The 27,988-nt window shown below is 39.7% G+C and overlaps 5 protein-coding genes across 5 annotated transcripts; all 5 read left to right on the forward strand.

Moving 5' to 3' along the window:
• Positions 1–617: 617 nt before the first annotated feature.
• On the forward strand, positions 618–5,830 carry GCK72_000213 (uncharacterized protein; the record flags this gene model as incomplete). Its single annotated transcript, XM_053722341.1, has 6 exons — positions 618–853; positions 2,489–2,916; positions 4,104–4,195; positions 4,388–4,461; positions 4,901–5,021; positions 5,735–5,830. 6 exons carry the CDS (start codon positions 618–620, stop codon positions 5,828–5,830), a joined length of 1,047 nt encoding a protein of 348 aa, XP_053590986.1.
• Positions 5,831–6,656: 826 nt separating this feature from the next.
• Positions 6,657–9,614, forward strand: GCK72_000214 (uncharacterized protein; the record flags this gene model as incomplete). The annotated part of the gene is made up of 3 exons (XM_053722342.1): positions 6,657–7,217; positions 8,176–8,466; positions 9,525–9,614. 3 exons carry the CDS (start codon positions 6,657–6,659, stop codon positions 9,612–9,614), a joined length of 942 nt encoding a protein of 313 aa, XP_053590987.1.
• Positions 9,615–10,577: 963 nt separating this feature from the next.
• Positions 10,578–17,093, forward strand: GCK72_000215 (uncharacterized protein; the record flags this gene model as incomplete). Its single annotated transcript, XM_003092281.2, has 6 exons — positions 10,578–10,638; positions 11,737–12,265; positions 13,870–14,656; positions 15,339–15,455; positions 15,531–15,638; positions 16,752–17,093. The coding sequence occupies 6 exons, from the start codon at positions 10,578–10,580 to the stop codon at positions 17,091–17,093; spliced, it is 1,944 nt and encodes a 647-aa protein (XP_003092329.2).
• A 1,494-nt stretch (positions 17,094–18,587) lies between these two features.
• GCK72_000216 (uncharacterized protein) lies at positions 18,588–20,465 on the forward strand (the record flags this gene model as incomplete). Its single annotated transcript, XM_003092292.2, has 5 exons — positions 18,588–18,619; positions 18,683–18,748; positions 19,278–19,475; positions 19,542–19,756; positions 20,365–20,465. The coding sequence occupies 5 exons, from the start codon at positions 18,588–18,590 to the stop codon at positions 20,463–20,465; spliced, it is 612 nt and encodes a 203-aa protein (XP_003092340.2).
• Positions 20,466–20,676: 211 nt separating this feature from the next.
• On the forward strand, positions 20,677–26,333 carry GCK72_000217 (uncharacterized protein; the record flags this gene model as incomplete). The annotated part of the gene is made up of 9 exons (XM_003092294.2): positions 20,677–20,816; positions 21,284–21,576; positions 22,017–22,129; positions 22,400–22,650; positions 22,705–22,823; positions 22,870–22,949; positions 24,880–25,062; positions 25,714–25,830; positions 25,878–26,333. The coding sequence occupies 9 exons, from the start codon at positions 20,677–20,679 to the stop codon at positions 26,331–26,333; spliced, it is 1,752 nt and encodes a 583-aa protein (XP_003092342.2).
• Between the last annotated feature and the right edge of the window lie 1,655 nt (positions 26,334–27,988).

The raw sequence follows: 27,988 nt of genomic DNA on the forward strand, positions 1-27,988 counted from the left end.
AAATTGAGTTTTCCAGCTCAAAAATTTAAAATTTCGCGATTTTTTGCCACGTGGCGGTGGATTTTGCACCATTTTCGATGTCGAGTATCTGGAAAAACAAGAATTTTGGTCATTTTGCTGGTTTTAAGCCTAAAAATTCCAACTTTTGCAAATTTTGCCACGTTGCAACTAGAAAAAATCGGGTTTTTTGCTCGAATTTTCTAATTATTAGCGATTTCTCACAACTTACCGCAACCGATTTAATCGATTAGAGATTTCCGCCACGTGGCCCTAAAAATTACCATTTTTTAACGTTTTGGCTGTCATGCCATTCCTATCCGATCAGAATTCAGGGAATCCCTCCCGCGGCGCCAAAGATTCCCTGAGATTCATCCCATAGGTGTTCTCTTGCCCATCACTGGTACCATCACGTACTTGCTGTTTTCACGTCTCTGTCTCTCTCTTCATCCCTCCTATTTTGCGATGTTTCGATTCGCATGATCAGCGGAAAGTACAATTTGCGAAATTGCAACCCCCCATAGTGGCGACGGCGGCGACGACGTCAACCACCACCGCGCCGCCGTCGGGGGGTCCTCCCCAGAGTGTCACCGGGAGGCATACCGTACCGTTCGCGCGAGATGCGCAATACACCGTGCACAGGTACCGAGGTCACTTCTTCGTCTTCTCGAGAAGATGAAGATGGAGAAGAAGAAGACGTACACACAGACACACACACAACATCTTCTTACTCTTCTACGTCTTCTTTATTCCCATTCTCTTTCCAAACACCGTCCATCTTCCCTTCAAAACACTGTAATTGTTATGAGAAGAGCGGTGGTGGTGGTTTCGGAATGGGGGATAAAGTTGAGGAGAGGTAAAAAGGGGGGATGAGGAGAGGGGAGACAGCAACGGGACGGGGAAAAATTGTAGGATTTATTATTATTATTATGTACACGAAAAGGGGGGGGGGGGGGGTGATGATGATCGTTGGCACGGTCGAGAAGGGTGGGGGAGACGTAAATAATGAAAGAGTGATGAGCGACATAGAGATGCTTATCTGAAAATAAGAGATCGGTGTTCGATAAGTTCCTTTTTCCCACTTTTTGTCACTTCGTTACTCTTTATCTGCTCTTTTTACCTGAGTTCTTGTGGTTTGCGGTATTTTGAAGTTTTTAGCCGAAAATTGCGGTTTGGCAAAGATTTTCCTAAAAAATAACATAAATTTCGAGAATTTTTGTGAAAAATTAGTGTCGATTTGCTCTACAATCCGGTTTTTCGGATTTTTTAAGAGAAAAACCTCGTTTTTAGCGAAAAATTAGCGCCTTGGCAAAGATTTTTCTGGAAAATAACACAAATTCCGAAAATTTTCGCGAAAAATCAGCTCCATGCTCTGTTTTTGGGACTTTTTAGTGAAAAACTCATTTATAGCGGGAAATTTCGGGATTGACATCAAAAATTGAGCTGAAATTGATAGAAATCGAAAAATTCGACAATAAATTCAAAGAAAAGCAGAGTCGAAGCTCTAAAACCAAGTGTTTAGCTAATTTTTGTGATTTTTCTAATAGAAATTAGCCAACGACACTGTTCTTGGACAGAAAAACGCAATAAACTCACTTTCTAACCGCAAAATTCACCAGAACACTATCTTAATAGCCAAAATTAAGTATGTAACTTTTTCGAAGCTCAATTTTCAAGATTTTAGGGTCGATTTCCATATTTTAAAACAAAAATATACCAGACAATCGATTTTCTTACCATTTTTCGACCTAAAAACATGAAAACCCGCTTAAAAAACCAAAAAATCCGCTCCTTAGCATTTTCGAAATTCCGGTAGCCAATTTTCAAGATTTTAGGGTCAATTTTTAAATTTTAAAGCTGAAATATACCTGAAAATCGATTTTCTCACCGTTTTTTGACCTAAAAACCTCGAAAAACCGCTGAAACCCACAAAATCTGCTCCTCAACATTTTTGAAATTCCGGTGGCCATTTTTTGAGATTTTAGGGTCAATTTTTAAATTTTAAAGCGGAAATATACCTGAAAATCGATTTTCCTACTATTTTTCGACCTAAAAACCTCGAAAACCTGCTGAAAACCACCAACCGACTTTTTTGAAACTCCAATTTTGGCGCGCCGCCCATTTTCCTTGAACTACGGTAGCTCTCGGTGTTTGCGTACAAAAGTACACTTCTAGGTCGCGTACCGTACCCATGCCACGTTTTTTTGTTGCATTTTGGCGGAAAAATTAAAAATTCTTGGTGAATTTTGTAAGAAATAATTAAAAAATTCCAACCAGATCACAACAAATCACGCGGAATATTCCTTGAAAGCCACGTTTCTTATCGATTAGGGTGAAAAAAAGCGGGGAAATCGGGTTGGAAAATAATTCATTTCTCTCTTCAATCGCCAGCCGAATTTAGGTCCGTTTTCCGCTTTTCAGCGTTTTCCCCCCGCATTCTACTCGTAAAATCTACTCGTAAACCTACACAACTCTTAACTTTAAGTTTTAGCTGGTCTCGTGCGCTGCAACAAGCTCACAGTTATCCAATGCAAGCTGTCGAGCGAAAGATAGTGGATCCAACGCAGCTTCACAGCTTCCAGCACGTTGAATCCACCTCTTTATCGTCGCCCGATGGAAAGAGCAAGGAGAATAACGAGAGCTCGTCGTCATCCACACCACCACCACCACCCCCACCACCACCACTCCGCCACATCAAGTCCGAAGTCGATTTCCGTTATTCGCCGGAGCCGCCGAAGGGTGGCGCGAACTGTGGGGATGTGCCACCGTACGCCAAGTTGCTCACTTGTGTCGTTGACCCCAATCAAATTGGTAATATGCACGGAATGGTGCATATGAACGCGTTTCAACAGGCAATGCATCATCAACAACAAATGCAGCAGCATCATCAGATGCAACAAGAGTCGAAACCGTTGTTGGGTACGGAAAATTAGAAAAAAATGGGAAAAAAGGGCCTAAAAACACGAAAAATCCCTAAATTTAAAAAATGTTTTTGTGTCTGTCTGTGTGTCCGTGTGTCCATTTGTCCCGTTTCCCCCATCTAACTCTGGCTTAGATCCTATTCTGGAAGCTTCTCTTAGGTCTCCACGTGGATTTTTGAGATTTTTTCTTTAACAATTTTTTTCTTAAAAATTTTCGAATTTCACGTGGAAATAGAGAAAATTTGGTAAAAAACCGATGTTTTGATTAAAATTTGGAAATTTTTCACAATTTTTGTCAGAAATGCACTGTTTGGCGTTTTTTTTGGGCAAAACCACCAAAAGAATTTATAAAAAGGATCATTTTCAGTGAAAATAACTTGAAAATTAGATTTTCAACACGAAAAATTGCTGAAAATTATTGAAAATTGCACATTTTTGGCATTTTTCGGACAAAAATCTTCAAAATCTGGCATTTTTTTGTGAGAAAAATTTGAAAATCCGTTTTTTAACACGAAAAATAATTTAAAACCTCCAAAAATTAGTTTTTTTCATTTAAAAACCTGGTAAATCGATATTTTTCCAGAATTTTCAACTTTTTCAGCCAAAAAATGCACAAAAAACTCTTTGAAATCGGACATTTTCACAAAAAATTCAAAATTTTTCAAAAAAAAATTAATCAAAAAAATTATTTTTTCACAATTTTGGTTTTCGGAAATCCACTTTTTTAAGCGTTTTTCGCCTAAAAATCTCAAAATTTTCATATTTTTCCAGTTTTTTCAACTTTTTCTACCAAAAACACTCAAAAACCACCAAAAATCGATATTTTAAATCGATTTTTGACGATTTTTCCACTCAAAAATACAGAAAAACTCTTTGAAATCGGACATTTCCAGTGAAAAAACTTGGAAAATCGCATTTTGAACAGAAAAAATGCAAAATTTTCACAACTTTTAGTCAAAAAGAGTGTTTTTACTTTTAAAAGTCTTCAAGATTCCGCTTTTTTTAGCTTTTATCGTCTCAAAATCTCAGATTTTTTTCAACTTTTTCAATCAAAAAACACTCAGAAACGCCAAAAATCGATATTTTACATAAATTTTTAATAAATTTTCTCGATTTTCCACTCAAAAATGCACCAAAAAACCGACTAAACCCTGTCTAGGCCCCCTAATTCTCTCGTGTTTTCAGTTTCAGCACAGATAGAAGTGATACCGTGTAAAGTGTGCGGTGACAAGTCGTCCGGTGTTCATTATGGTGTTATCACGTGTGAAGGATGCAAGGTAATTAGTTAATTAGCAGGGCACGCTTGTTACAACCGCGCTCTACCGAAACCGCGAGAAAATAGTGTGCGAAATTGAGAGACGCAGAGAAAAAGAGACATTTTTCAAGGGCATTTCGGTGGAGCGCAGTTGTAAGAACTGTGCTGAGCTAATAATTAGCAGGGTAATTAGTGGTAATTAGCGAGTTTCCAGGGATTCTTCCGTCGCAGTCAATCATCGATTGTCAATTATCAGTGTCCCCGACAGAAGAATTGTATTGTTGACAGGTAAAAATGAAAAAAAGTTTTTTTTTCATGAAAATGCATAATTTTCAAACGAAAAAACGCGTCAGAGGTGCGCCAGACTCCGATTTCGTCAAATGAAAATGTGACTGGCGCGCTTTTGACGCATTTTATTTCGTATTTCGTCCGAATATCCTAAAAAATTGGCAAAAAAAAAAAGGAAAATTAACTAAATTTTGGATTCTGAAGTGGGCGGAGCCTAATAAGCCACGCCCACTTTTGAAAACTTTTTTTGTTGAAAAATTGCTTTTTCCCCCCGTGAATCCAGGTAATTTAACCGGAAACTCTGAAAAATCAGTGAAAATTTTGATTTTCGAGATATTTCTATCCAAAAAATGCAATTTTTCGCCCATTTTTGGCTAAAAACTCCAGAAAAACCCCCGCATTTCCATCAAAATTCAACATTTTAACTGGAATTTTTCAGAGTTAACCGTAACCGCTGCCAATACTGTCGTCTGAAAAAGTGCATCGAGTTGGGAATGTCTCGAGACGCCGTGAAATTCGGCAGAATGTCGAAAAAGCAGAGGGAAAAAGTCGAGGATGAGGTTGGTTTTGTACATCAAATTGTCGATTTTTTGTGTTTTTTTTCTATTTTTTCGAATTTTTCGTTAAAAAAATCAAAAAATTTGTGTTTTTTTTGCTATGGCACACTTCTTACAACCGCGCTCTACCGAAACCGCAAGAAAATAGTGTGTGAAATTGAGAGACTCAGAGAAAAAGAGACATTTTTCAAGGGGATTTCGGTGGAGCGCAGTTGTTTGAGCCGTTTTTTTTCAAATTTTTCGTTGAAAAAATCAAGAAATGTGTGTTTTTCCGTGTTCCGCGCATGTTTTTGTCCCCTTTTAACCAATTTTTCCAACTAATTGTCTGTCTGTGTGTCTGTTTGTCCGCTAATAACACTGTCGTTTTCCTAATTTTAACGCACTTTTTAGCCGTTCTCTTTCACGCTGCCGAGCAGAGATCGCAAATGGATAACAGGTGAAAAGGTTCGCTCACTTATCACTGCAACAGGTTGCACTTTTTCCTTTTTTTTTTGGTGGTTGGGTTGTAAAAATAAGCAAAAATAAGAAAAAATTGAATTTTTTAAAGGTTTTAGATGAAAAATCCAGAAAATTTGGTGCCTGGGGTGGATTTACGCCCGTAAATCGACAATTTTCAAGTTTTTACTCGATTCAGATTCAGAAATTCAGTACTCGAACCCCCCGGATTTGTACTTTTTACAGTTTTTTGAAAAATTAAAATTTTGTCGATTTTCCAGGTTCGAATGCACAAACAGCTCGCCGAAGCAAGTGGACTCGGAGGGTATCACATCTATGGCGACTACTCACCGCCACCATCACACAGTTATTGGTAGGTTTCATAGAGTTTTTGAGCAGAAAATTTGAATTTTTCGGTAAATTTACCATAGTTTTCGTCAAAATCGGGAAAAAAAAAACGATTTTCGACTTGGAAGTTTGAGTTTTTCACGATAAAATCAGCCTAAAAATGCATTTTTAACTCAAAAAACTGCATTTTTCGCTAAATTTACAATAAATTCCGCTAAAATCGGCAAAAAAATCTGGTTTTAACTCAATTTTTTGAAATTTCCGCTCAATTCTCAATAGAGCGCGTTTTGGCTCAAAAATCCGGAGTTTGCAATAGAGCGCATAAGCACACGATTCTAACTGGAAATTTCAAATTTTCCGCTATTTTTGCGCAAAAAATTTGGTTTTATTCGCTAAATTTACAATAATTTCCTCCAAAATTTTTGAATTTTTCGCTGAATTCTCAATAGAGCGCGCTTCTAAACTGTTGGGGGCGTGGCTTATTAGGCTCCGCCCACTTTTCAGCTTCAATTTTTTATTTGAAAAATTCAATTTTTCCACAAAATACAAAAATCTGAGTTAAAAGAAATTTTGCAGTAGAGCGCTCATGCATTGAGAAATTTTCACACGATTCTATTATCACAGCAAGCCTTCTAACAACCGCGCTCTACCGAAACCGCGAGAAAAGTGTGTGCGAAATTGAGAGACGCAGAGAAAAAGAGACATTTTTCAACGATATTCCGGTGGAGCGCGGTTGTAAGAACTGTGTCGAGAAACTGAACATTTCAAAATTTCCGACGAATATTTTTCTATAGAGCGCAATTGCATCATTTTCAAATCGAAACTTTCACTATTTTTTGCAGTTTCGACCAAAGTATGTACGCCCACTACCCATCGGGCACCTCAACACCAGTCAACGGCTATCCCATCCAAGTTCCCGCGGCTCCCGTCACTCCCATGCCTCAAAATATGTACGGAGCAACGCCATCAGCGACCGGAGCGCCTCCAGGAGCCCCCGGCCCTCACTACGTTGCTCATCAAGCGACGGGCGGAAGTTTCCCGTCTCCACAAGTGCCTGAGGAAGACGTCGTGTCCCGTGTGATCACCGCATTCGACCAACAACACCACGACTACCGTACCCAAAACGTCGTCTGCGATGTCGATCCGGAGTCATTGTGCCATCTGACACGTGTCACCGGATGGGAGTTATTCTCGAATCAGTTGGATCCACTCGTCAAGACGATCATTGAATTCGCGAAATGTGTCGACGGATTCATGAATCTCCCCCAGGAGACGCAGATACAGTTGCTGAAAGGAAGTGTGTTCGAATTGTGTCTCATCTTTGCGGCAATGTATTATAATATGGATACGCATGCCGTCTGTGGAGAGAGATACACCATTCCATTCACATGTTTTAGCACGGAAGACGCTGCTGAGGTTTGTGCAAGAAAACACACATTTTAGCACTAAAATCAGTGTTTTTCCCTGATTTTTTGGTTTTTTTTTGCTCAAAAACGTCGATTTTGAACAAAAATTGCGAGATTTTGAGCTTTTTCCGGTAGTTGTGCCTATTTTGCCAAAGTGGGCGGAGCCTTGCTTCAAAATGTGCGCTAAGATTGTAAAAAGTGGGCGGAGCGGCAGGGTTCTAGATTTTTTACTCCAAAACTGAAAAATTGAAAAATTTTCATCTAAAAACACTACAAGGTACCGTTTTCACGTTTTTAGGCACAAAAATTCGCGTTTTTCTAGATTTTTTCAGCGAAAACGACTTTTCGGTGTCAATTCTGAACAATTTTCATCAATATCGCCCGGAATTTGCAGTAAAACCCGCAATTTTCGCTCGAAATTGACGTTTTTCAACAGAAAACGAAAATTATTCGGGAAAATCTGTTTACAAGAATTTGAACTGAAAATCGACGGATTTTGAGCGATTTTCGCCGGTTTTTAGCATGAAATTATCGAAAATAGCCTAAAAATGCAGTATTATTAACCAAAAATGACTTTAACTAGTTCAATTCAACCACAATTTTTTTTTTGAAAAAAATCGATTTTTTTCACTTTTTGACCGATTTTTGATCGATTTTTAGCCGAAATTTTCGATTTTAAATGCATTTTTCTATTAAAAACCGCTATTTCTATCCCAAAACCTCGATTTTCCTCAAAACTTACGAGCTCTTCTCGTCGGCGGTACTCCGACCATCGATCGTCTCGGCGGCTCGTCGTCTGGCATCGTTTTTCGAGTAGAATTTCACTAAAACATTGATTTTTTCTTGATTTATTCGTTTAAAATGAAAAAATTCGATTAAAAACGCGGAAAAACCATTAAAATCGATCCATTTGGTACCGCATTCGCGATTTGAATGAAAAGTTTCAACAAAAATCGTTTTTTTTTCAGATGCACCTGATCTCTGAAGTCCACCAAACGCTCCACGAAATCGTCGCTCTCCAACCGAATACTTCGGAACTGGCACTCCTCGCCGCCGGACTTCTTCTCGAACAAGCGTCAACGTCTTCTTCATCTGGAATCGGTTCACTCATCGATCCGACGACTATCGCCACGGCGGAAGTGCTGAAGACGGCCCTTCATCAGACAGTCGCATCGAGACTCGGATGTATGGAGACGACGTTGAATCGACTTCAAGCCGTCGAGTCGAGAATTCGACAAACCGCTCGCTTGCATCAGGAGGTCAGTTGTGCAAAAATGCGAAAAAAAATGCCATAGTTGTCAAGACCCGAAGGCCCGGCTTCAAAAAATGACCCTTTTTTTCCCAATTTTTTTTCGAAATTTTCTCAATTTTTTATCGAAAATGTGACCATTTTTTACTATTTTTCAGATTTTCTTCTAATTCTGAATCATAGTCGAAAATTTTACTTTTTCGCTAAAAAATTCAAAAAATTCGAAAAAAATTTGAAAATTTGACTTTCGCGCCAATTTGCCCGGGCCCTGATTTCGCCGACAAGGCCCGGGCCTTGAAAACTATGAAAAAAAGCAAAATTTCTGGAAAAAAGGATCCAAAATTTTAAATTTTCCAATAAAACAAATTTCAAAAAGCCGGTTTTTCCATAAAAAACTCAGTGTTTTTTTTGTTTTTAGCTGAAAACCCGAGATTTTGCAAAAAATTCATTTTAAAACTCGTCTATTCCATATTTTGTGAAAAATCCAATTTTTAAAATCGAAATTTTGAAGAAAATTGAGTTTTCCGTCTAAATAAAAAACCTAGAAAGTGGGCGGAGCCTAATAAGCCACGCCCACTCTCTTAGGGGCACTCTGTCTAAAAATGCTTGAAAAACGCGTCATAGGTACGCCAGACTCTTATTTCGTCAAATGAAAATGTGCCTGGCGCGCTTTTGACGCATTTTATTTTGAATTTTGGTAATTTTCTGCACTTTTCTGACCGATTCAATTTTGGATTCTGAAGTGAAGATAAGCCACGCCCACTTCTTCAAAATTTCTGAACATTTTTCGAAAATCGTGATTTTTCGATGAAAAAACTCGAAAAATTCGGAATTTCGGGGTTATTTGACGCGTAGAAGTCGAAAAAAACAAGCAAAAAGAGATTCCGAACGTTTCGACCACCACGGGGATCGAACCCCCGACCCTTTGAGCGATAGGCACTGTTACCTTAACCACTCGGCCAGAATCAAAAAAGTTTCGAAAAATCGCTATTTTGGGGTTAAAAACGTCGTTTTTCAAGTTTTTAAGCGCAAAAAACCCTAGTTTCTTATGAATATCCCCTATTTCAGGCTCTCCAAAACTTCCGACTGTCGGACCCACACGCATCTGAAAAACTGCCGGATTTGTACAAAGAGTTGTTCACAATCGATCGGCCTTAGAAGCAAAAAATTATGTATTGATTGTCCCAAAAACGTTTTATCCTTTCCATTCCCCCTTTCTACACATGAATCTCGTTTTCCCCGTTTGTCCGGTTATTTGTATAATAAGAATAGACCAAAGTCCCCGCCCCCCACTAAACCACGCCCCTTTTTTTAACAATTTCTGTGATCAGTTTTACCCGAAAATAATTAAGTAGAGATAATAGTACTCGTCTGTTTCATTTTTAAAATGCATCCCAACATTCAACTTGTTCTTTTTTTCCTTTTTACCCTTAACCCTGTGTGTTATCGTGTACCATAAGTGTGCAAAAATCGTTTTTTCCCAAAATTTCCCTTAAAAATTCAGGTTTCTCCCTCCCAACCGCCTTTTTTCAATGTTTTGTGATCAATTAATGTAAACGGGTCCCAGTAATTAATAATAATATTAATTTATTCGATGCCCCGCCCCCTTTTTTTTACCATAAACTCGCTTCCACACCATTCCAGTGTCTGTGCTTTAAGAAAATTTTAAAAACACACTTACCCCCATTTTCTCTTGTGTATTCCTTTAATTTATTACACTCTCTCGGTTCTTTTCTTACAAATTCCTTCTCTGTCCCAATACATCTTTCCCCGCCCCACTTGTCGTGTTACATATAATCTCTGTTTTCCAGACATTCTCTGCCGATTTTTTCTCAGTGATATGATAAATTATTTCGTCAGTGTAAATAGTTTAATTATATATCTTTATTTCACAAGATTGCCATCTTTTTAATACTTTTTTCCGCGTTTTTTCGCGAAGAAAATCGAAAAAAAGGAGGAAAAAAGCAAACGCGCTCCACCGAACACCCATTCAAATCGCAACTGCGGTGCCGAATGGATCGATTTTAACGGGGTTTTTCGCGTTTTCTATTGAATTTTTCTGTTTTAAACGAATAAATCAAGAAAAAATCAATGTTTTAGTGAAATTCTACTCGAAAAACGATGCCAGACGACGAGCCGCCGAGACGATCGATGGTCGGAGTACCGCCGACGAGAAGAGCTCGTAAGTTTTGAGGAAAATTGAGGTTTTGCGATAGAAATAGCGGTTTTTAATAGAAAAATGCATTTAAAATCGAAAATTTCGGCTAAAAATCGACCAAACCCGGTCAAAAAGTGAAAAAAAAATCGATTTTTTTCAAAAAAAAAAATTGTGGTTGAATTGACCTAGTTAAAGTCATTTTTGATTGGTAATACTGCATTTTTAGGCAATTTTCGATAATTTCATGCTAAAAACCGGCGAAAATCGCTCGAAATCCGTCGATTTTCAGTTCAAATTCTTGTAAATTGATTTTCCCGAAATTTTTTTGGTTTTCTGTTCAAAATCGTCGATTTTCGCAAAAAATAAACAAAAATGGCATGTTTTTGAGCTTTTTTCGGTAGTTTTAATGCAGATTCCGAGTTAGTTTGATGAAAATTGACCAAAATCGATTTTTTCCGAAAAAAAAGTGAAAAATTAACTGAAATATGTTTATTACCGGTGAAAATATCAATTTTGATGGGGTTTTCTGTAAAAACTGCTAATATTTATCAATTTTGACTCTAGAACGTTGAAAAACTCACTTTTCAGCTTTTTTTCCCCTTCAAACCGCTAAAATTCTTGTTAGAAGCCTCAAAAGACGATTTTTCATCTAAAATCGATGACAACCCACATTTTAATCGTTTTCCTCACCAAAAATCGTCAATTTTTCACATTTTGATCTCAAAAACCTCGCAAATTGTCTCAAAATCACTATAATTAGGAGGCTTTTACACATTTTCAGTCGAAAACCCTCATTTTCCAGCCAAAAACCCTTATTTTGCTGCGAAAAACTCCATTTTCCAGCCACAAACTTGGTTTTCCACCCGAAAACTCCATTTTCCAGCCACAAACTTGGTTTTCCACCCGAAAACTCCATTTTTCCAGCCAAAAACTCCTCATTTTTCAGCACCCCTTACTTCACAGCCGGTTCTTAGAGCAATATGTGAAAAATTAACGATTTTTTGATCAGCAAAACGACAAAAATATGGATTTCCCCTTGTTTTTAGGAAAAAACCCTCATTTTTCAGTCAAAAACTCGTTTTTTCCACAATTTTTCCACATTTTCACCTCCAAAATTTGCAGGCGGAGGCAACACGCCAGCGGCTTCATCCTCCACTCCTTCGGCTCCTCGCTCCTCAGCTCGCGCCGCAAAACGAGTGAAAAAAGAGGAGCCAGAAGAGGAGGAATACAAGACGAGTGATCAGGAGAAGAGCGAAGAAGAAGTGGAATCTGAGGATTCTGGAGATGAGATGACGACGCCTTCAAGGGGAAAAACTCCCGGAGCCGGGAAAGGAAAGAAGAAAAGAGTTCCACTCACAGATTATCATTTGAAGAAGAAGAAGATACTGGCGAGAAAAGCGGCGAGAGAGGCTGAAAAAGAGAGAGAAGCAGAGATGGAAGTGGAGGAAGTGGAGAAGGAACCGACTCCGCCCCCTCCACGGAAGCCGCCGGCGTTCTCGAGTTATACACCGATTCAGTTGATGCAGGATCATATCATTCGGAAACTTGTCGAGAAGGATCCCGATCAGTATTTCTCGTTTCCGGTTACAGAGGCAATGGCACCGGGGTATAGCCAGATTATTACGAAGCCGATGGATATGCAGACGATTCGGTTAGTAGGCGAAAAATTAGGTGAAAATGGGATTTTTCGAAGCGTTTTACCCGTGAAAAACGCTTCAAATGACCGAAAAAGCCACGAAACTACCGTAATTTGCAGTTTTGTGGACTGCAAAATACGGGATTTTTGTGCCAAGACACAAAATAATGCTGTTTTTGACGATTTGTTAGCTAAAAATGCTGAAAATCCACATTTTTGTCGTTTTCCTGACCAAAAATCGTCACGAATCAACTGACGGAGTCAATTTTTCACATTTTGATCTCAAAAAACTCAAAAATTGTCTCAAAAGCACTATAATTAGGATATATGCAGATGAATAGGTTAGTAGGCTTAAAATTTTGTTGGAATTAGCTGAATTGGGATTTTTCGAAGCGTTTTACCCGTGAAAAACGCTTCAAATAAGCAAAAAAGCCGCGAAAAGACCGTAATTTGCAGTTTACCAGACTGCAAAATACGGGATTTTCGTACCAAGACACAATAATACAGTAATCGGGATTTTTCGAAGCGTTTTATCCGTAAAAAACGACTCATATTGATAAGCCACGAAAATACCGTAATTTTCAGTTTTGCGGACTGCAAAATACGATATTTTCGTGCCTCGCTTCAAAACTGAGATACTGTGTTGAAAACTATACCAAAATGTAGATCACAGCAATTTCTATACCGCTAACCTACCCCGGACCGGATAACGAATCGTTAATGTGCCGTGGTGCAGACAGCTCGGTCTACTAACGGTTCTGATGTATGACACAGACTTTCAGTGACAAAAATTGATTTTTATCGATAAAAAACGAAAGAAATAATAAAAGAAAGGGAGAACTGATTGATTTTGACACCGAAATAGAAAAAAACCGGTTTGAAATACTTTTTGCAAGACAAGATGTTGTATCACCTAATCGGTTGATAGTGCAATTCCATTTTTAGTCAATAAATGATCTCGTTGACTCGCTAAACGCAATGTTACGTTGAAAGATATACGAAAATGTAGATCACAACGAGTTCCATTTCTCTGACCTACTGCGGACCGAGCCATATTGTACTTTAGTCCTGTCCGCGGCACATTAACGATTCGTTATCCGGTCCGGGGTCGGTTAGCGATATAGAAATTGTGATCTACATTTTGGTATAGTTTTCTACTCAGTATCTCAGTTTTGAAGCGAGGAACGAAAATCTCGTATTTTGCAGTCCGCAAAACTGCAAATTACGGTATTTTTCGTGGCTTTCTGGAGTATTTGTTCATCTGATGCGTTTTTCGCGGGTAAAACGCTCTAGAAATCTCGATGACTGTGTTATTAGCACGGCACCCCACTTACAACCGGTCTCTACCGAAACCGCGAGAAAATAGTGTTCGAAATTGAGAAACTCAGAGAAAAAGAGACAGTTTTCAAGGGAATTTCGGTGGAGTGCAGTTGTCACGAAAATCTCGTATTTTAGAGTCCGGTAAACTTATCTGAAGCGTTTTTCAACTGTAAAACGCTTCAGAAAATTCCGATGAGAGTTTTGACGGATTTTCATGTAAAACTATCATAACGTATCTGTATGATAGATTGATTGCAAACGCGCCCCTCTGCTAAAATTCTAAATTTCCCATTTTTCAGCGAAAAAATCGAGGATGGACTCTACCCATCACTCCCGCTGATGAAAGAAGACGCTCAACTAATTGTGGCAAACGCGCTCCAATACAACCAACCGACTACCGTATTCTATCTAGCCGCGAAACGTCTCTCCAACCTCATCGCCTATTATTTCGGCGAGCAATATCTCCGATTCCTCTTCCATTCCCTCCCATCCGCCAACAAGATCCCATTCGAACTCGTCGGAATTCGTCCACTAGCTACCGTAACCCACGATAAACCCGTAAATCGGCGCAAGGCGTTTCTCAAAGACGGAATGACGTCAGAGGATTGTCTACAGAGCGCGGATGCCAAGATTCGAGATCGCCTTTCCGCGAAATTGCCGGATTTGAAATCAGCGTCGCAGAAAATGGCGAAACTTGGGTTTTTATCCGAGAAAAATGGGACGGTCGTGTTGAATGTGGTGGCTGGAGGGGATTCAGGGGATTCTGATAAGGGACCTCATCATCAGATGACGTCGTCAGAGAACAGTGCTCCACGACGAGTGACTCTCGGAGACATTGTCGGACCACTTGAAGAGGGAACGACCGGAATGATTCAGATGGCAGATCACCGTCTGTTCTCACAGGCGCCCGTCAATTATCTGAATTACGGTCCGTTCTCGTCGTTCGCACCGATGTACGACTCGACTTGGTCTACTATGACCAAAACGGATACTGACATGTTTTTGAGGGTTTACGGAGAGAAGTCGAATGCGGCGGCCGCCGTTTCGATGCGCAGTTTTGTGGAGAATTGTCCAGAGTTTGCGGAGGTAAAAATGATGAACATTTGAGAAAACTGACGGATGGAAGAACTTTCCGTGGCCTAGAAACACAAAAAGTTCAGCCAGCAGTTTACCATTTTCATACTTGTCAACGGGCCGAAACGGGCCGGCTCGTAACTCGCGTCAAAATGAATATTATGAGCTCAAAAATATACGAAAATGTAGATCTCGACGAGTTCTATGTCCGTGACATACTACGGGCCGGATGTCTATTCGTTAATATACCGCGGGCCGGACTAGAATGGCTTTTTTGGTCATTTTCGCGTTTTTTCGCACTTTTTCACGGCCTTTTCACGGCCCGCGGCACATTAACGAATAGCCATCCGGCCCGTAGTAGGTCACGGGCATAGAACTCGTCGAGATCTACATTTTAGTATATTTTTCAGCTCATAATATTCATTTTGACGCGAGTTACGCGCCGGCCCGTGTCGGCCCGGTTGACAAGTTTGAAGAAAGCGGACGGATGGAAGAACTTTCCGTGGCCTAGAAACACAAAAAAGTTCAGCCAGCAGTTTACCATTTTTGGGCTGGAAATTCGCTTTTTTGAGGTTTTTTGAGTATTATCTTTGGAATTTCCTTTTTTTCTACACATTTTGAAACAAATTCTCAAATTTCCGATATGAATGGCCTAGAAACCCAGAAATAGGAAAAACTAGTCCCCCAATTTCAGATCGTCGAAAAAAAGCTGAACGGATTGACGGATGACGAGCACTCGAAGACGATAAAGAATCTGAATCAAGAAAAAGATGAAATCGACGATTTGATGATGGAAAACGAAGAGTATAGGGTACGTGAGAAGATTCAGAATCCTCGCACACGTCTTCTGCTTTCTGAAAATTTGAAAAAATATATTAAATTTCAGAATCAAACCGTCCTCTCACTCCTCAACGATGTCACTAGTATCTCGAATTTCGGAATTGACGTTGGATTCTTGAAGGATATTAGACAGGAGATTCTCGTTCCAGTACCGGTGAGTTTTAGAATTTTAGAATTTTTAATAATCGAGACCGTTTTTAGACAGAATGTTGATTATTTTGCTGAAAAATCCGGTGAAAAAATCGACTTCTAGCCCATACTTTCACACTTAGCTCCCCCCGTAAATCGACATTTGAACTCTGTAAAACGAGATAACGCTCGTCTCGTAAATCGACACAAAGCACAGTAAATCTGAACGAATGTCGTAAATCGACATTACTCGTGTAAATCTACACTTCGCTTCACGTAAATCAGCTGCACTGTTTGAAAAAAGCAAGAATTGTGAATCTAGTCCCAATAGTTTCATGTCGATTTACGGAGTTTTTTTTTCAAATCACGCAGTGTTGATTTACGTGAAGCAAAGTATATAGATTTACACACGGAGCGTAATTGTAATGTCGATTTACGACATTCGTTTAGATTTACTGTGTCTTGTGTCGATTTACGAGCCGAGATTCCTCTTGATTTACGGGGGGCTAATTGTGGAATTACGAGTCTAGAAATCCAGACTTGTCAAAAATCGGGCCGGCCCGGGCCGGGCCGAGATTTTTCCTGATTTCGGCCCGGTCGGGCCGGGCCGGGCCGGGCCGAGATTTTTCTTGGCCCGGTCTGCCCGGATTCAAAAATGGGAACCCGTTTTTACGAAATTTTATTCGAAATTTTTAGAAAAAATAGAGTAAAAATGCTTAAATTATCATACATATTCACATTTTTCAGAAAATTTCAAAAAATTCCAAAAAAAATTCAAAAACTCAAAATGTTTCAAAACGAGCCGAGCGGGCCGGGCCGGGCCGGGCCGAGATTTTTTCTGGTCTCGGCCCGGCCCGGCCCGTGACAAGTCTGTAGAAATCGAGATAAACCTCGTCTCGTAAATCGACACGAAAAAATCTCTTTTGCCTCTTTTTGACAATATTTGAAAAATGTGATTTGAATTGCTCGGCTCAATTCTTACAACTGCGCTCCACCGAAATTTCCTTGAAAAATGTCTCTTTTTCTCTCTGCGTCTCGCAATTTCGCATACAATTATCTTTGGTTTCGGTAGAGCGCTGTTGTAAGAAGCGCGCCGTGCTAGTAAATTTCCAAAAAAAAATTTAATTCATTTTTTCAGGAATCCGAGCCACCAGTGACGGAGCCTCTACCAGAATACATGATGGATATCAATCATATGAATGTTCAACAACAACTCGATCACATTGGTCAAGAGATCAAAGATCTCGCCCATCTCCAACAGGATCGTCTCTGCCAACCGCCACCTCAAATGTTGCTTACAGTACCCGAACCGTCGCCCATTGAACAGAAATTGGCGGAGAACGTGCAGCAACACTTGGCTCATCAAATGGCGACGCACACGATTCCGGAGGCGTTCGTCACCGATGCGGCACTTCACGACGCCATCGGAGTGGATATGGATGACGGAGATTTGTTCAGCGAGTTCTTTGTGACGCAGTGAATAATTTATTTGATTTTATTTATTTACACTTTTTCATTTTTTTCATTTACACTTTTTAAGCGGGAATTTTTGCTAATTTTGGATCTGAAAATTGCGAATTTCAGCGATTTTTTTTAGTAGGAATGGTCTAAAATGCTGAAAATGACTCTAAATGATAATCAGCCAACATTTTGTCTCAAAACGCCAAAAAAAACTCAAAATCGGTCTTTTTTTATGAAAATCGGCTGGAAATGTCATTTTCGTACCGAAAACATTTCAAAAATGGAAATTTTCTGATTTTGGGACAGAAAATTGATAATTTCAGCGCTTTTCTAGTCTAAAAATGGCATTTTCAGCCTATTTTTACCCGAGAGCCGATTTTGAGCCAAAAACTCACAAATTTTAGAATTTTCAATATTCGAGACCGTTTTCAGACAAATTCGCTGAAAATGCTGAGATTTTCGAAGAAAAACGACTCAAGATCGAGTTTTTGAGAATTTGACGCTGAAACCCATAATTTTTGACATTTATTCCGGAAATAATCAAAATTTTGACTGAAAACGGTCTCGATTATTGAAAATTCTTAAAAATACGCTCAAAATCGGTCATTTTTCGTATTTTTGGTAGAAATAAGCTGAAAATGCCATTTTCAGACCGAAAAAGGTTTCAATAATAGTTTTTTTTTTGCCTCTTTTCATTGATGGTCACTTATTAGCTGAAAATAGTCAAATTTTGGCTGAAAACGCATGTTTTTGGGTGAAAATTGTCTTTTTTTTCGGAAAATGAGCTATCTTCGGCTGAAAATGGTCGATTGTTGGCTGAAAATTATCAATTTTGTAGTGAAAAAAACGACCGCATTTTTATATCCCAAAACTCGTGTTTTCCGCCCCAAAAAACTCTCAAAAATAGCCAAAAATCATACTTGTCAATGCCTGGATAATTGGCGCCAAAATTCTAAATTTTTTTTTGAATTTTTGAAATTCTGAAATAATCATCAAAAAATGTACGCAATTTCGATAGAAAATTGGAAATTACAAAAAAAAATCTCTTAAATATTATCTCACCCCTCATAATTTGTTCCTTTTTTTTTAATTGTAACATTTTTACTCTCATCATTATTCTCGTGTCTTCCCCACCAGAGTTGCATGGAAGTGAAAATTTCTTATCCGGAAGTCGGAAGTCGGAAGTAAAATTTCTTATCCGGAAGTCGGACGTCGGAATTCCATGCAACTCTGTTCCCCACCTCCCTTTTGAAATGGTCTCTATCCTCTCTTAATACTTTTTTTTTGCAAAACTAAATTTCCCTCATCATTTTCAGCCTTACAATTACAATTTTTGTATATTCTTATATTATTGTATCATATAATAAACTAAACCATCCCGCCCATTCCCCTCGAGATTACATCAAAACAGGATTCCTTTTCTTTCTCTTTTTCTCTCCACCCTCTTCTCTCTCTCGACGTCTTCTTTCTCCTCCCGATGAAGATCGACAGATAGGAGACGTTGCATAGAAGAATGAAAACGACGAATTTATTGATTTTTTTGAGGTAAGAAATTTGAATTTTGACGTTTTCTGAATCGAAAATCAATTTTTTTTTTCAAAAATTCAGTTTTTTGGCTACAAATGTCTCCGGGTGCTCTCCAGATGTCAAGTTCGAGAAGGATCATCACAGAAGGTAAGTGTCTGTCTGTGTGTCCGGTGAAGTGTCCGGATGTCCGCAGCTACAAAAAAATCGAATCTTAAGTTTTAAGATTCGAATTGACACTGTTAGAGTGGCCTAAAATCAACAATATTTATACCATTGTGATCGTTACAAAAAGCAAAAAAGAATAGCAAAAAGAAAAAATCGAACCCGTGGTCGTATTTTTACTGGCCAGACTTCTTACCAGGTACACCACGAGGGTTGGCCGCCGGCGCGATACTCAAGGTGGTGATAAAGGTGGCGGCGGCCGGCTTTATCACCATCCTCTGTTTCGCGCCGCCCGTCCGCCCTCGTGGTGTATCTGGTAAGAAGACTGGCCAGTAAAAATACGACCGGGGTTCGATTTTTTCTCGTTGCTATAATTTTTTGCATTTTGTAACGATCACAATGGTATAAATTTTTTTGAATTTAGACGCTCCTAACCCAGTTTTCGTTTTCAAAAAGTGCTTTTCAAAGGAATCCCTCATCCTAAAAGAAGATTACAAGTATTCAGTTTTTTTAGAAAAGAACTCGAAGACAAGTTTATCCACAACCTGGCCGACCTGAAAAATCACGAGGAAGTCCTTCTGAAAGCGGTGGAAATGATGAAGCTAGCGAATGAAAAGAAAGAGAATGGAGAGGACGAAATCGATTATAAAAAGAGAATCGCAGAGATTGAAAAGGAGTTGAAAGCAACAAAAGACGATCACACGAGATTGTTGTGAGTCTGAATTTTTTTTTTGGAGTAAAAAAGTTTTTCCCAAAAGTTTTTTTCAAAAATTTCCAGAGAAAAACACGAGGACTACCTCCGCAAATTCGATGGTCCCCGTACTTGGTCGGAAACTATCAGCAAGTACACCGGCGACGCTTTCGGACGTCTTCTATTCAACGGCCTTTGGGGAGCCATCGTCCTTCTACTCCCTCTTCTGATCCGCCCATTCCAACGGAGATGGTTGGCGGCGTTACGCGGTGGAGATGGTCCGACCATTGAAGAGGTCACTGGTATGTGCATGGCTTTGGCTTTTATGATTGAAATCAAAAAATATCTAATTTGACCGGAGAAATAATAATAATAACGCTTTGACACTGTTAGAGTGGCTTAAAATCAACAATATTGGTACCATTGTGATCGTTACAAAAAGCAAAAAAGAATAGCAAGAAGAAAAAATCGAACCCGGGATGCAAGATTGGCGGCCAGACACCTTACCAGGTACACCACAAGGGCGTGCCGGAGGCGCCGACTTCAAGGTGGTGATAAAGCCACCCGCCGCCACCTTTATCACCACCCTCTCTTCCGCGCCGCCGGCCCACCCTCGTGGTGTACCCGGTAACCAGTCTGACCAGTAAAAATACGACCCGGGTTCGATTTTTTCTGCCTTCTATTATTTTTTGCATTTTGTAACGATCATAATGGTATAAATTGTTTTGAATTTAGACGCTCCTAACCCAGTTTTTCATCTCCAAAACTTTCGAAAACCGTTCTTTTTCAAACTGTTTTTGTTTATACCCGAAGAGATCGATCATCTAGATTTGGTCAAGACAAAAATAACGTCACTCTTTCCTACTGTCGCGTGATTCGTGAAATAATTTAATTTTTTTTCAAATTTCAGAAGATCATATTGATGGCATGAGGATATCCAATGAAGAAGTCCGACAAATTCTGGATTCTGATGATAAGCCAAAGAAGCGGAGAGTAGTGAAGGCCGAGTAGGAGCACCACAGAAGAAACGAATTATCACGTTTTATTTATTTTTGAATTTTTGAATTTTGAATTTTTTTGTAAAATTTTTAAATTTTTAAATAAAATTAATTCTTTCAGCGTGAACTCTTTTGAAATTCCTTTTGAAATTCACAACTACGTGGCGCACTTGGAAAACAAAGAAAAAAACAAAAATAACAATTCAGTTCTCAAAGATAACAAAATGATCTCCCAGCTCAAAATATTTAAGATATTTATAATCATTACACTATCACAATCTTTATCATCAAAGGCTCCACCCCTACCACAACCGTGTGAAGATAATGGGACAACTGAACTGTACGCGTTGGATGGGTTTACCAAGTAAGTAAATTTGAAAATTTAGGTACCAGAAATTTGGAAAAGTGGGTTAGGACCGTCTAAATTCAAAAAAATTTATACCATTGTGATCGTTACAAAAAACAAAAAATAATAGTATAGAGAAAAAATCGAACCCCGGATGCAAGATTGGCGGTCCGCGTTGTTACCGGGTAGGCTATGGGAGCAGGGCGGCGGCGCAGAACAGAGAGTGGTGATAAAGGCGGTCGCCACCATCTTTATCACCGCCCTCTGTTCCGCGCCGCCGGCGCGCCCTCGTGGTGTCCCTGGTAACAAGTCTGACCAGTAAAAATACGACCACGGGTTCGATTTTTTCTCCTTGTTATTATTTTTTGCTTTTTGTAAGGATCACAATGGTATAAGTTTCATTGAATTTAGACGCTTCTAACCCAGTTTTTCATTTCCAAAAATATGAAAAAGTGATTTTTTTAATAGATAGAAAAAATTTCCAGAGACGCCCTCATCCTAAAAGAAGACACCTCGTTCCAAGTATTCGGTGCAGACGCCAATCTTATCAGATACGCGTGGTTGGCTGATGACGCCGCCTGTCAGATTCTAGCGTACAAGTTGAAGCGCCGGAAATCGGATAGCAAAAGAATACGAGGATGGAAAAAAGTGGTGACTTACGTGATGGATAATAAGGATGGAAAAATGCAATCGGCTGATAAGAGAACCGACTTTTTCTTCTGCACTCAACCACGTGGTGTCGTTTTCGGGCAAATGGTCACGATTCCGGAGGGAAAAGGTTGGTTCGATGAAAAGCTAGAAAAAAGTTGTCAACTACAAAAATGTAGATCATAAAATTCTGAACATTTTTGTAGTTGACAATTTTTTGATAGCTCTTCACCCCGCCGAGATATGCGCCTTTAAAGATGGAGAGTGTGCGAAAAGAGGAGGGCGTCTCGCTTCTCTGCGTCTCCTCCTCTCTCCCCGCGCGCGCCTTTAAAATAGGCTATCTTTAAAGGCGCATAACTCAGTTGGGTGAAAAGATAGAAAAAAGTTGTCAACTACAAAAATGTAAATCATAAAATTCTACACATTTTTGTAGCTGACAACTTTTTGATAGCTCTTCACCCCGCCAAGTTACGAGCGTTCAAAAAATCAGTACCACTAAAGAGAGAGAGAGACGCAGACAGGCGAGAGTGTCTGCTTCTCTGCGTCTCTCTCACTTCCTTTGTATTTCAGACTACCAAATGGTGTACTTCATGATACCACTCCTTGCACTTTGTCTTATCCTGTCCGCAACGTTTTCCGGGTTGAATCTCGCGATTATGTCGTTTAGTATCAATGACTTGAAGGTAGGTCAAGTTTGAAAGTGTCTAGCGTAAGTTGAATATAGTATTAAATTGAAAATTTTAAGTTTATTTTGTAGAACATCTCAAGGACTACATTTTTGTAGTTGACCACTTTTTGATAGCACAAAACTCTGAGAAGATACGTGCGGTCTACGCTCAAAGCTCACTAGAGCGTCAAAGCGTCATAACTCGCTAGGGTGAGATCCCACAAAAAAGTGTCAACTACAAAAATGTAGATCAAGACTTTTTCTATAATATTACATAAAATTCTAGCTAATCCAAGGCAGCGATAGCAACCTTCACAACCAAAAACGCGCCGGTGACGTGCTTCGACTCCGGCGTCAGAGTAACCTTGTCCTGGTGACTATCATTTTTGGAAATTGCTTTTGCAACGTGTCAATCACTCTTCTAACCAATTATTTTGGTGAGTTCTATGGATTTTCTGGATTCGGTTATGTGGAACTCACTGCGACGTGTCTCCTCCTGATTTTCACCGAAATTCTGCCATCGCTGATTTGTACAAAGTGAGTTTGACTCGCTGCGAGCTCACCGCGGCGTAAAAATTTGACATTTTCCAGAAACGCGCTGACAATCGCCTCCGGCATGCAATATTTTGTGATTTTTGCGATGGTCGTCACGTTGCCGGTTTCTTATCCACTTTCCAAATTGTTGGACCATATTTTGGGCAAGGAGAATGGTTAGATCAAAAAAAAATTGTTGAAAAATTAATCGATATTTTCTAGCCGATCTCACTTCTCCAATCCAGATCGATTCGGTTCATTTGGACGCGTTGCTCGATGATAAATTCACTGATGATCGTGGGGTGAGTGTGCTCGCGGCGAGCTCAATGAAGTTTTCAAATTTTGAAAATTTCGCTGCGAGTTTTGTGCTTTCTCACTGCGAACTCATAGCGCCATCGCGTTGCGAGATGTTTGCAAGCTCACCGCGAGTTTCTTGCAAAAACGCTGCGCCATCTCACTGCGAGCTCACTGCGAGCTCACTGCGCTTTCACTACGAGCTTGATTTTGAAATGTTGAAAAATTCGCTGCGAGTTGGTTGCGAGCTCACTGCGAGTAAATTGGGTGCTCACTGCGAGTTACTTGCGCGTTAATAGTGAGCTCACGGCACTTCTCATTGCGAGATCGCTTGCGAGCTCACAGCAACTTTTTTCAATCTCATAACGACTTACTAGGGAATGACTTACACATAGGTTGGAGACACACAACATGACCTATATCGCTGGAAAGCTGACGTTTTACTGATTCCGAATCTGTATTCAGTTTTTGCAGTGGCCCTCCCAGTTTTGAGAAATTCGGCTCCAAAGTTAGGGTAAATTTTAGTGCTCAAACTCAAGTTGTCAACCCGCGTGTTGCCCTAACGCGTAAATTCATTCGGAGGATATTAAAATCAGCGGTTGAATGGTCGAAGGGGTTAGAGATGTGGTAGTAGGTGGACACTCTGTGGTTCGACTCCTTGCCTTTTTTCCTTCCTTTTTTCTTTTTTGTAATCCTCGTTTTTGGGTCCCATGGTCATTGCAATGTGTCAGAGTTCGGTTTTTGAAGCTTTTCGAGTCTATATTGACTTCCTGCGACGTTTTAAGAAGAAAAAAATTTTTCAAAAAATTCAACTTTTCTGTGACCAAGTCCATAGTGGGCAAATTTTTTTTTGAAAAATGTTTGTTAAAAGTTAGAAAAACAATAGAAAATGTTATAGCAAGGTATAAAAATTATTTTTTCCAAAGTTTACTTGTTACTCTGGTATATACCTTTTTGAAGCAATTACTCTGCTTCTTATGCGGTGATTCGAAGTTAAAGTCGTAGTGAAGATCTCTATCATGTAAACATGTTGGAATCTACTATCAAAACGCATTTTCTATTGTTTTTCTAACTTTTGACGAAAATTTTTCAAAAAAAATATTCCGACTGCCCACCATGGACTTGGTCACAGAAAAGTTGAATTTTTTGAAAATTGTTTTTCTTCTTAAAACGTCGCAGGAAGTCAATATAGACTCGAAAAGCTTCAAAAACCGAACTCTGACACATTGCAATGACCATGGGACCCAAAAACGAGGATTACAAAAAAGAAAAAAGGAAGGAAAAAAGGCAAGGAGTCGAACCACAGAGTGTCCACCTACTACCACATCTCTAACCCCTTCGACCATTCAACCGCTGATTTTAATATCCTCCGAATGAATTTACGCGTTAGGGCAACACGCGGGTTGACAACTTGAGTTTGAGCACTAAAATTTACCCTAACTTTGGAGCCGAATTTCTCAAAACTGGGAGGGCCACTGCAAAAACTGAATACAGATTCGGAATCAGGAAAACGTCAGCTTTCCAGCGATATAGGTCATGTTGTGTATCTCCAACCTATGTGTAAGTCATTCCCTAGTTAGTTAGTTAGACGCAGGCTGCTTGGTAACTCACTGCGAGTTGCTTGCAAAAACGCTGCGTCATGACACTGCGAGCTTATTGAGTGCTCACCGCAAGTTATCCGTCTACTCACTGCAAGTTACTTCCACGTTGATAGTGAGCTCACGGCGTGTTTCCTGTCTACTCACTGCGAGCTCAATTTTGAAAATGTGAAAATTTCGCTGCGATTCGGTAGCGAGCTCACTGCGAGTTTTATGACTTCTCACGGCGAACTCATGGCGTCATCGCTGCGAGCTCGCTGCGAGTTGATTGCAAAAAACGCTGCGACATCTCACTGTGAGTTTTCCGTCTACTCACCGCGAGATTACGAAATTCTTCCAGATGATGGAAGTCATCAAAAACGCGCTTAATCTACCCAAGAAACGTGCCGACGAAGTGATGACGGCGATCAAAAAGGTGAAAATGATAAGTGAGGATCAGCCGGTGGCAAGCACCTTCCTCAACCACCAATACGATAAGGGATTCTCCAGATTGCCGGTTCACGCGAAGGATGATTGTAATAGGGTAAGAGAACATTTGAAAAAGTAGGAAGAATTGCAGTACCAATTACAAAATATTTATTTGAATTTATATTGACCTTGTAGATCAAAACACGGGCTATATTTTTGTAGTTGACAACTTTTTGATAGCTCCGCCCCCTTTTTAGATATGCGCCTTTAAAGATTACAACTTACCGGCGCGAGAGAAAGAAGCTCTCTCGCCTTCCAATCCTTAAAGACGCGTATCTCAAACGTGGGCGAAGCTATCAAAAAGTAGTCAACTACAAAAATTGAAATCTAGATTTGATCTACAGGAAAAATATAAGTTTGTACCATAAAATTCAATATTGGAGACATGGCGCGCCTTTAAACTTTGTGTATTTTTTGGAAATTGCTGAGTTTCGAAGCAGTATTTTGTTGCTTCAAAATTATATTTGTGTTTCAAATATATATGAATTGTGTAGATCAATCCTAGAGCTTCATTTTTGTAGTTGACAACGTTTTGATAGCTCCGCCCACTTTTGAGATATGCGCCTTTAAACCTCTGCACGCTCTCTACCCTTAGGACGCTATCTTCAAAACCGCATATCTCAAAAGTGGGCGGATCTATCCAAAAGTTGTCAACTACAAAAATGAAGCTCTGGGCTTGATCTACAAGGTTCTTACACATTTTCAGATCCTCGGCGTGCTCCACGTGACCGACGTAATGCTGCTTATGGATGACGGTGCTCGAGGAATCGACACCGATTTGACAGCCGGCACCTTACTAGGAGTTTTAGAAAGACGTAAAAAAGTAGGTGGCCTAACTTTTTGCGCATGACCTAATTTTCCCTCTTCCAGCATTGTTACGTGTTGAATAGTACGCCAGTGGAGCGATTCATGTCTGAACTTCAACAAGGCTGCCCGATGGCGATAGTCGTTAAATTTTTGGGGGATGAGGTGGAAAAAAAGCAAGAAGCGAAGGAGGACAGTGTAGATCAAAACCTGAAGACCGCAATCGATGATGGCCTAGAAACTGCCGTGGAGATGGAAGAGGAATCCACCCAGTCCTTGTCCTCTTCCACGTCGTCGTCGGAGGAGGAGGCGGAGCTTTGTGACAAGGAATTGAAAAAACCAATAGACGAAATTAAAATGGTCAACGGAGAGCAAATACCCACTGACCTTAAAGAGAGGCCTGGAGAGAATTATCGTGTGATGGGCATCGTTACGTTAGAGGATTATATGGAGCAGATTATTGGCGATATACTCGATGAGAAGGATACGAGGAAGAGGGATCCCAGAAAACTCATGTTGTGACTCTTAATGAAACTTGATTTTCCTTGTAGATCAAACATAGATCTTCATTTTTGTAGTTGACAACTTTTTGATATCTCTGCACGCTTTTGAGATATACGTCTTTAAAGATAGCATCCGAAAAAAAGAGCCAGTGAAATTGGTCAGATTTGATATGTCCCCTTGGTGTAATTTTTGTCCCCAGCTGTCCCAAATTTATATTTTTCTCAAAGATTGAACATAGAGCTACATTCTTGTAGTTGACAACTTTTTGATAGCTATTCACGCTTTTGAGATATGCGCCTTTAAAAATTGGTACCTAGAAAAGGGAGGGGGGGGGGGGGGGGTGACGCAGAGAAGCTAGACACCCTCCTCTTTTCGGACACTCTTTCGCCCATTCTCAAAACGCTATCTTTAAAGGCGCATATCTCAAAAGTGGGCGGAGCTATCAAAAAGTTGCCAACTACAAAAATGAAGATCTAGATTTGATCTACACAACCGATATATATTAAATGCACAAAAATAACTTTGAAACAACGAAATACTGCTTTGAATTTTTGCAGCTCAAAATTTTCTTTCAAAAAATACCAAAAGTTTAAAAGCGCGCCATGTCGCCGAATTAAAGGATTTTAGTACAAATTTATATTTTTCTTGTAGATCACGTCTAGGGCTACATTTTTGCAGGTGACAACTTTTTGATAGCACTGCACACTTTTGAGATATAAACGTTTTGCGTTAGCCTCTGTGACACCTGTCTTTAAAGGCGCATATCTCAACACCTGAAACCGCTATCAAAAAGTTGTCAACTACAAAAATGGAGCTACAGGGGTGTTCTATAACATTTCTTTCTTATTTTTACAAAATTCGTCAGGGTTCCCAAAAATTCTGATCCCGATTTCAATGTACTCTGAACAACCGCAAATAGAATTGTCTCGTGGTGTCTTTATCACATTTTCAACGAAAAACGTGTGATTTCTTGATAGTTCTTTAGTATTTGATTTTTTCAAAGACTGACTTCATGCACTGCAGTATAGCTGAGTGGAGATGGCCTAGAATCCGACTGGAAGAAGTTCTAGGCCACCAGATAGATATTCAAACACCAGTTACAAAATAACAAAGTATCACCTAGACAATCATCAGAAATCTCGATGATCTTTCCATTAATCTCTCAAATTTTGAAACACCAAGAAAAAAATGTCCAAACAAGGTGTCCAAGAGATCAGAAAGATCTTTTAACACAAAAACAAAAAAGACAAAAAAGCATCTTCCGTTGCGGGGAATCGAACCCCGGCCTTATGGGTGAGAGCCATAAATCCTAACCACTAGACCACAACGGAGTGGTGAGAGAGGAAACTCCACGGGGCAATGATATTACGGCGGGAAACGAGGGAGACGAGAGGCGAGGGAGCGATTGCCGAGGAGAGATTAGACATGGGTGTAGTGAGGGGGGAGAGCATTTTTTAATTTGGAACTTTTTTTTTGAAAATTAGATTATTTTAAGAGTTTAAAGTGTATCTACGTCTACAGTTACGAAACTATTATTATTGTTTATCCAACAACAGCACACATCGCATCAGTTCGGTATATTCTTGTAACAACTCTATTCCCCCCGAGACCTGTGTCATGTGTCATCTCTGAAATAGAATACTGAAATAAAATACGATTACGAAACTATATTC

Source organism: Caenorhabditis remanei, chromosome I (genome assembly GCF_010183535.1).
Source record: "Caenorhabditis remanei strain PX506 chromosome I, whole genome shotgun sequence".
Taxonomy (NCBI): Eukaryota; Metazoa; Nematoda; class Chromadorea; order Rhabditida; family Rhabditidae; genus Caenorhabditis; species Caenorhabditis remanei.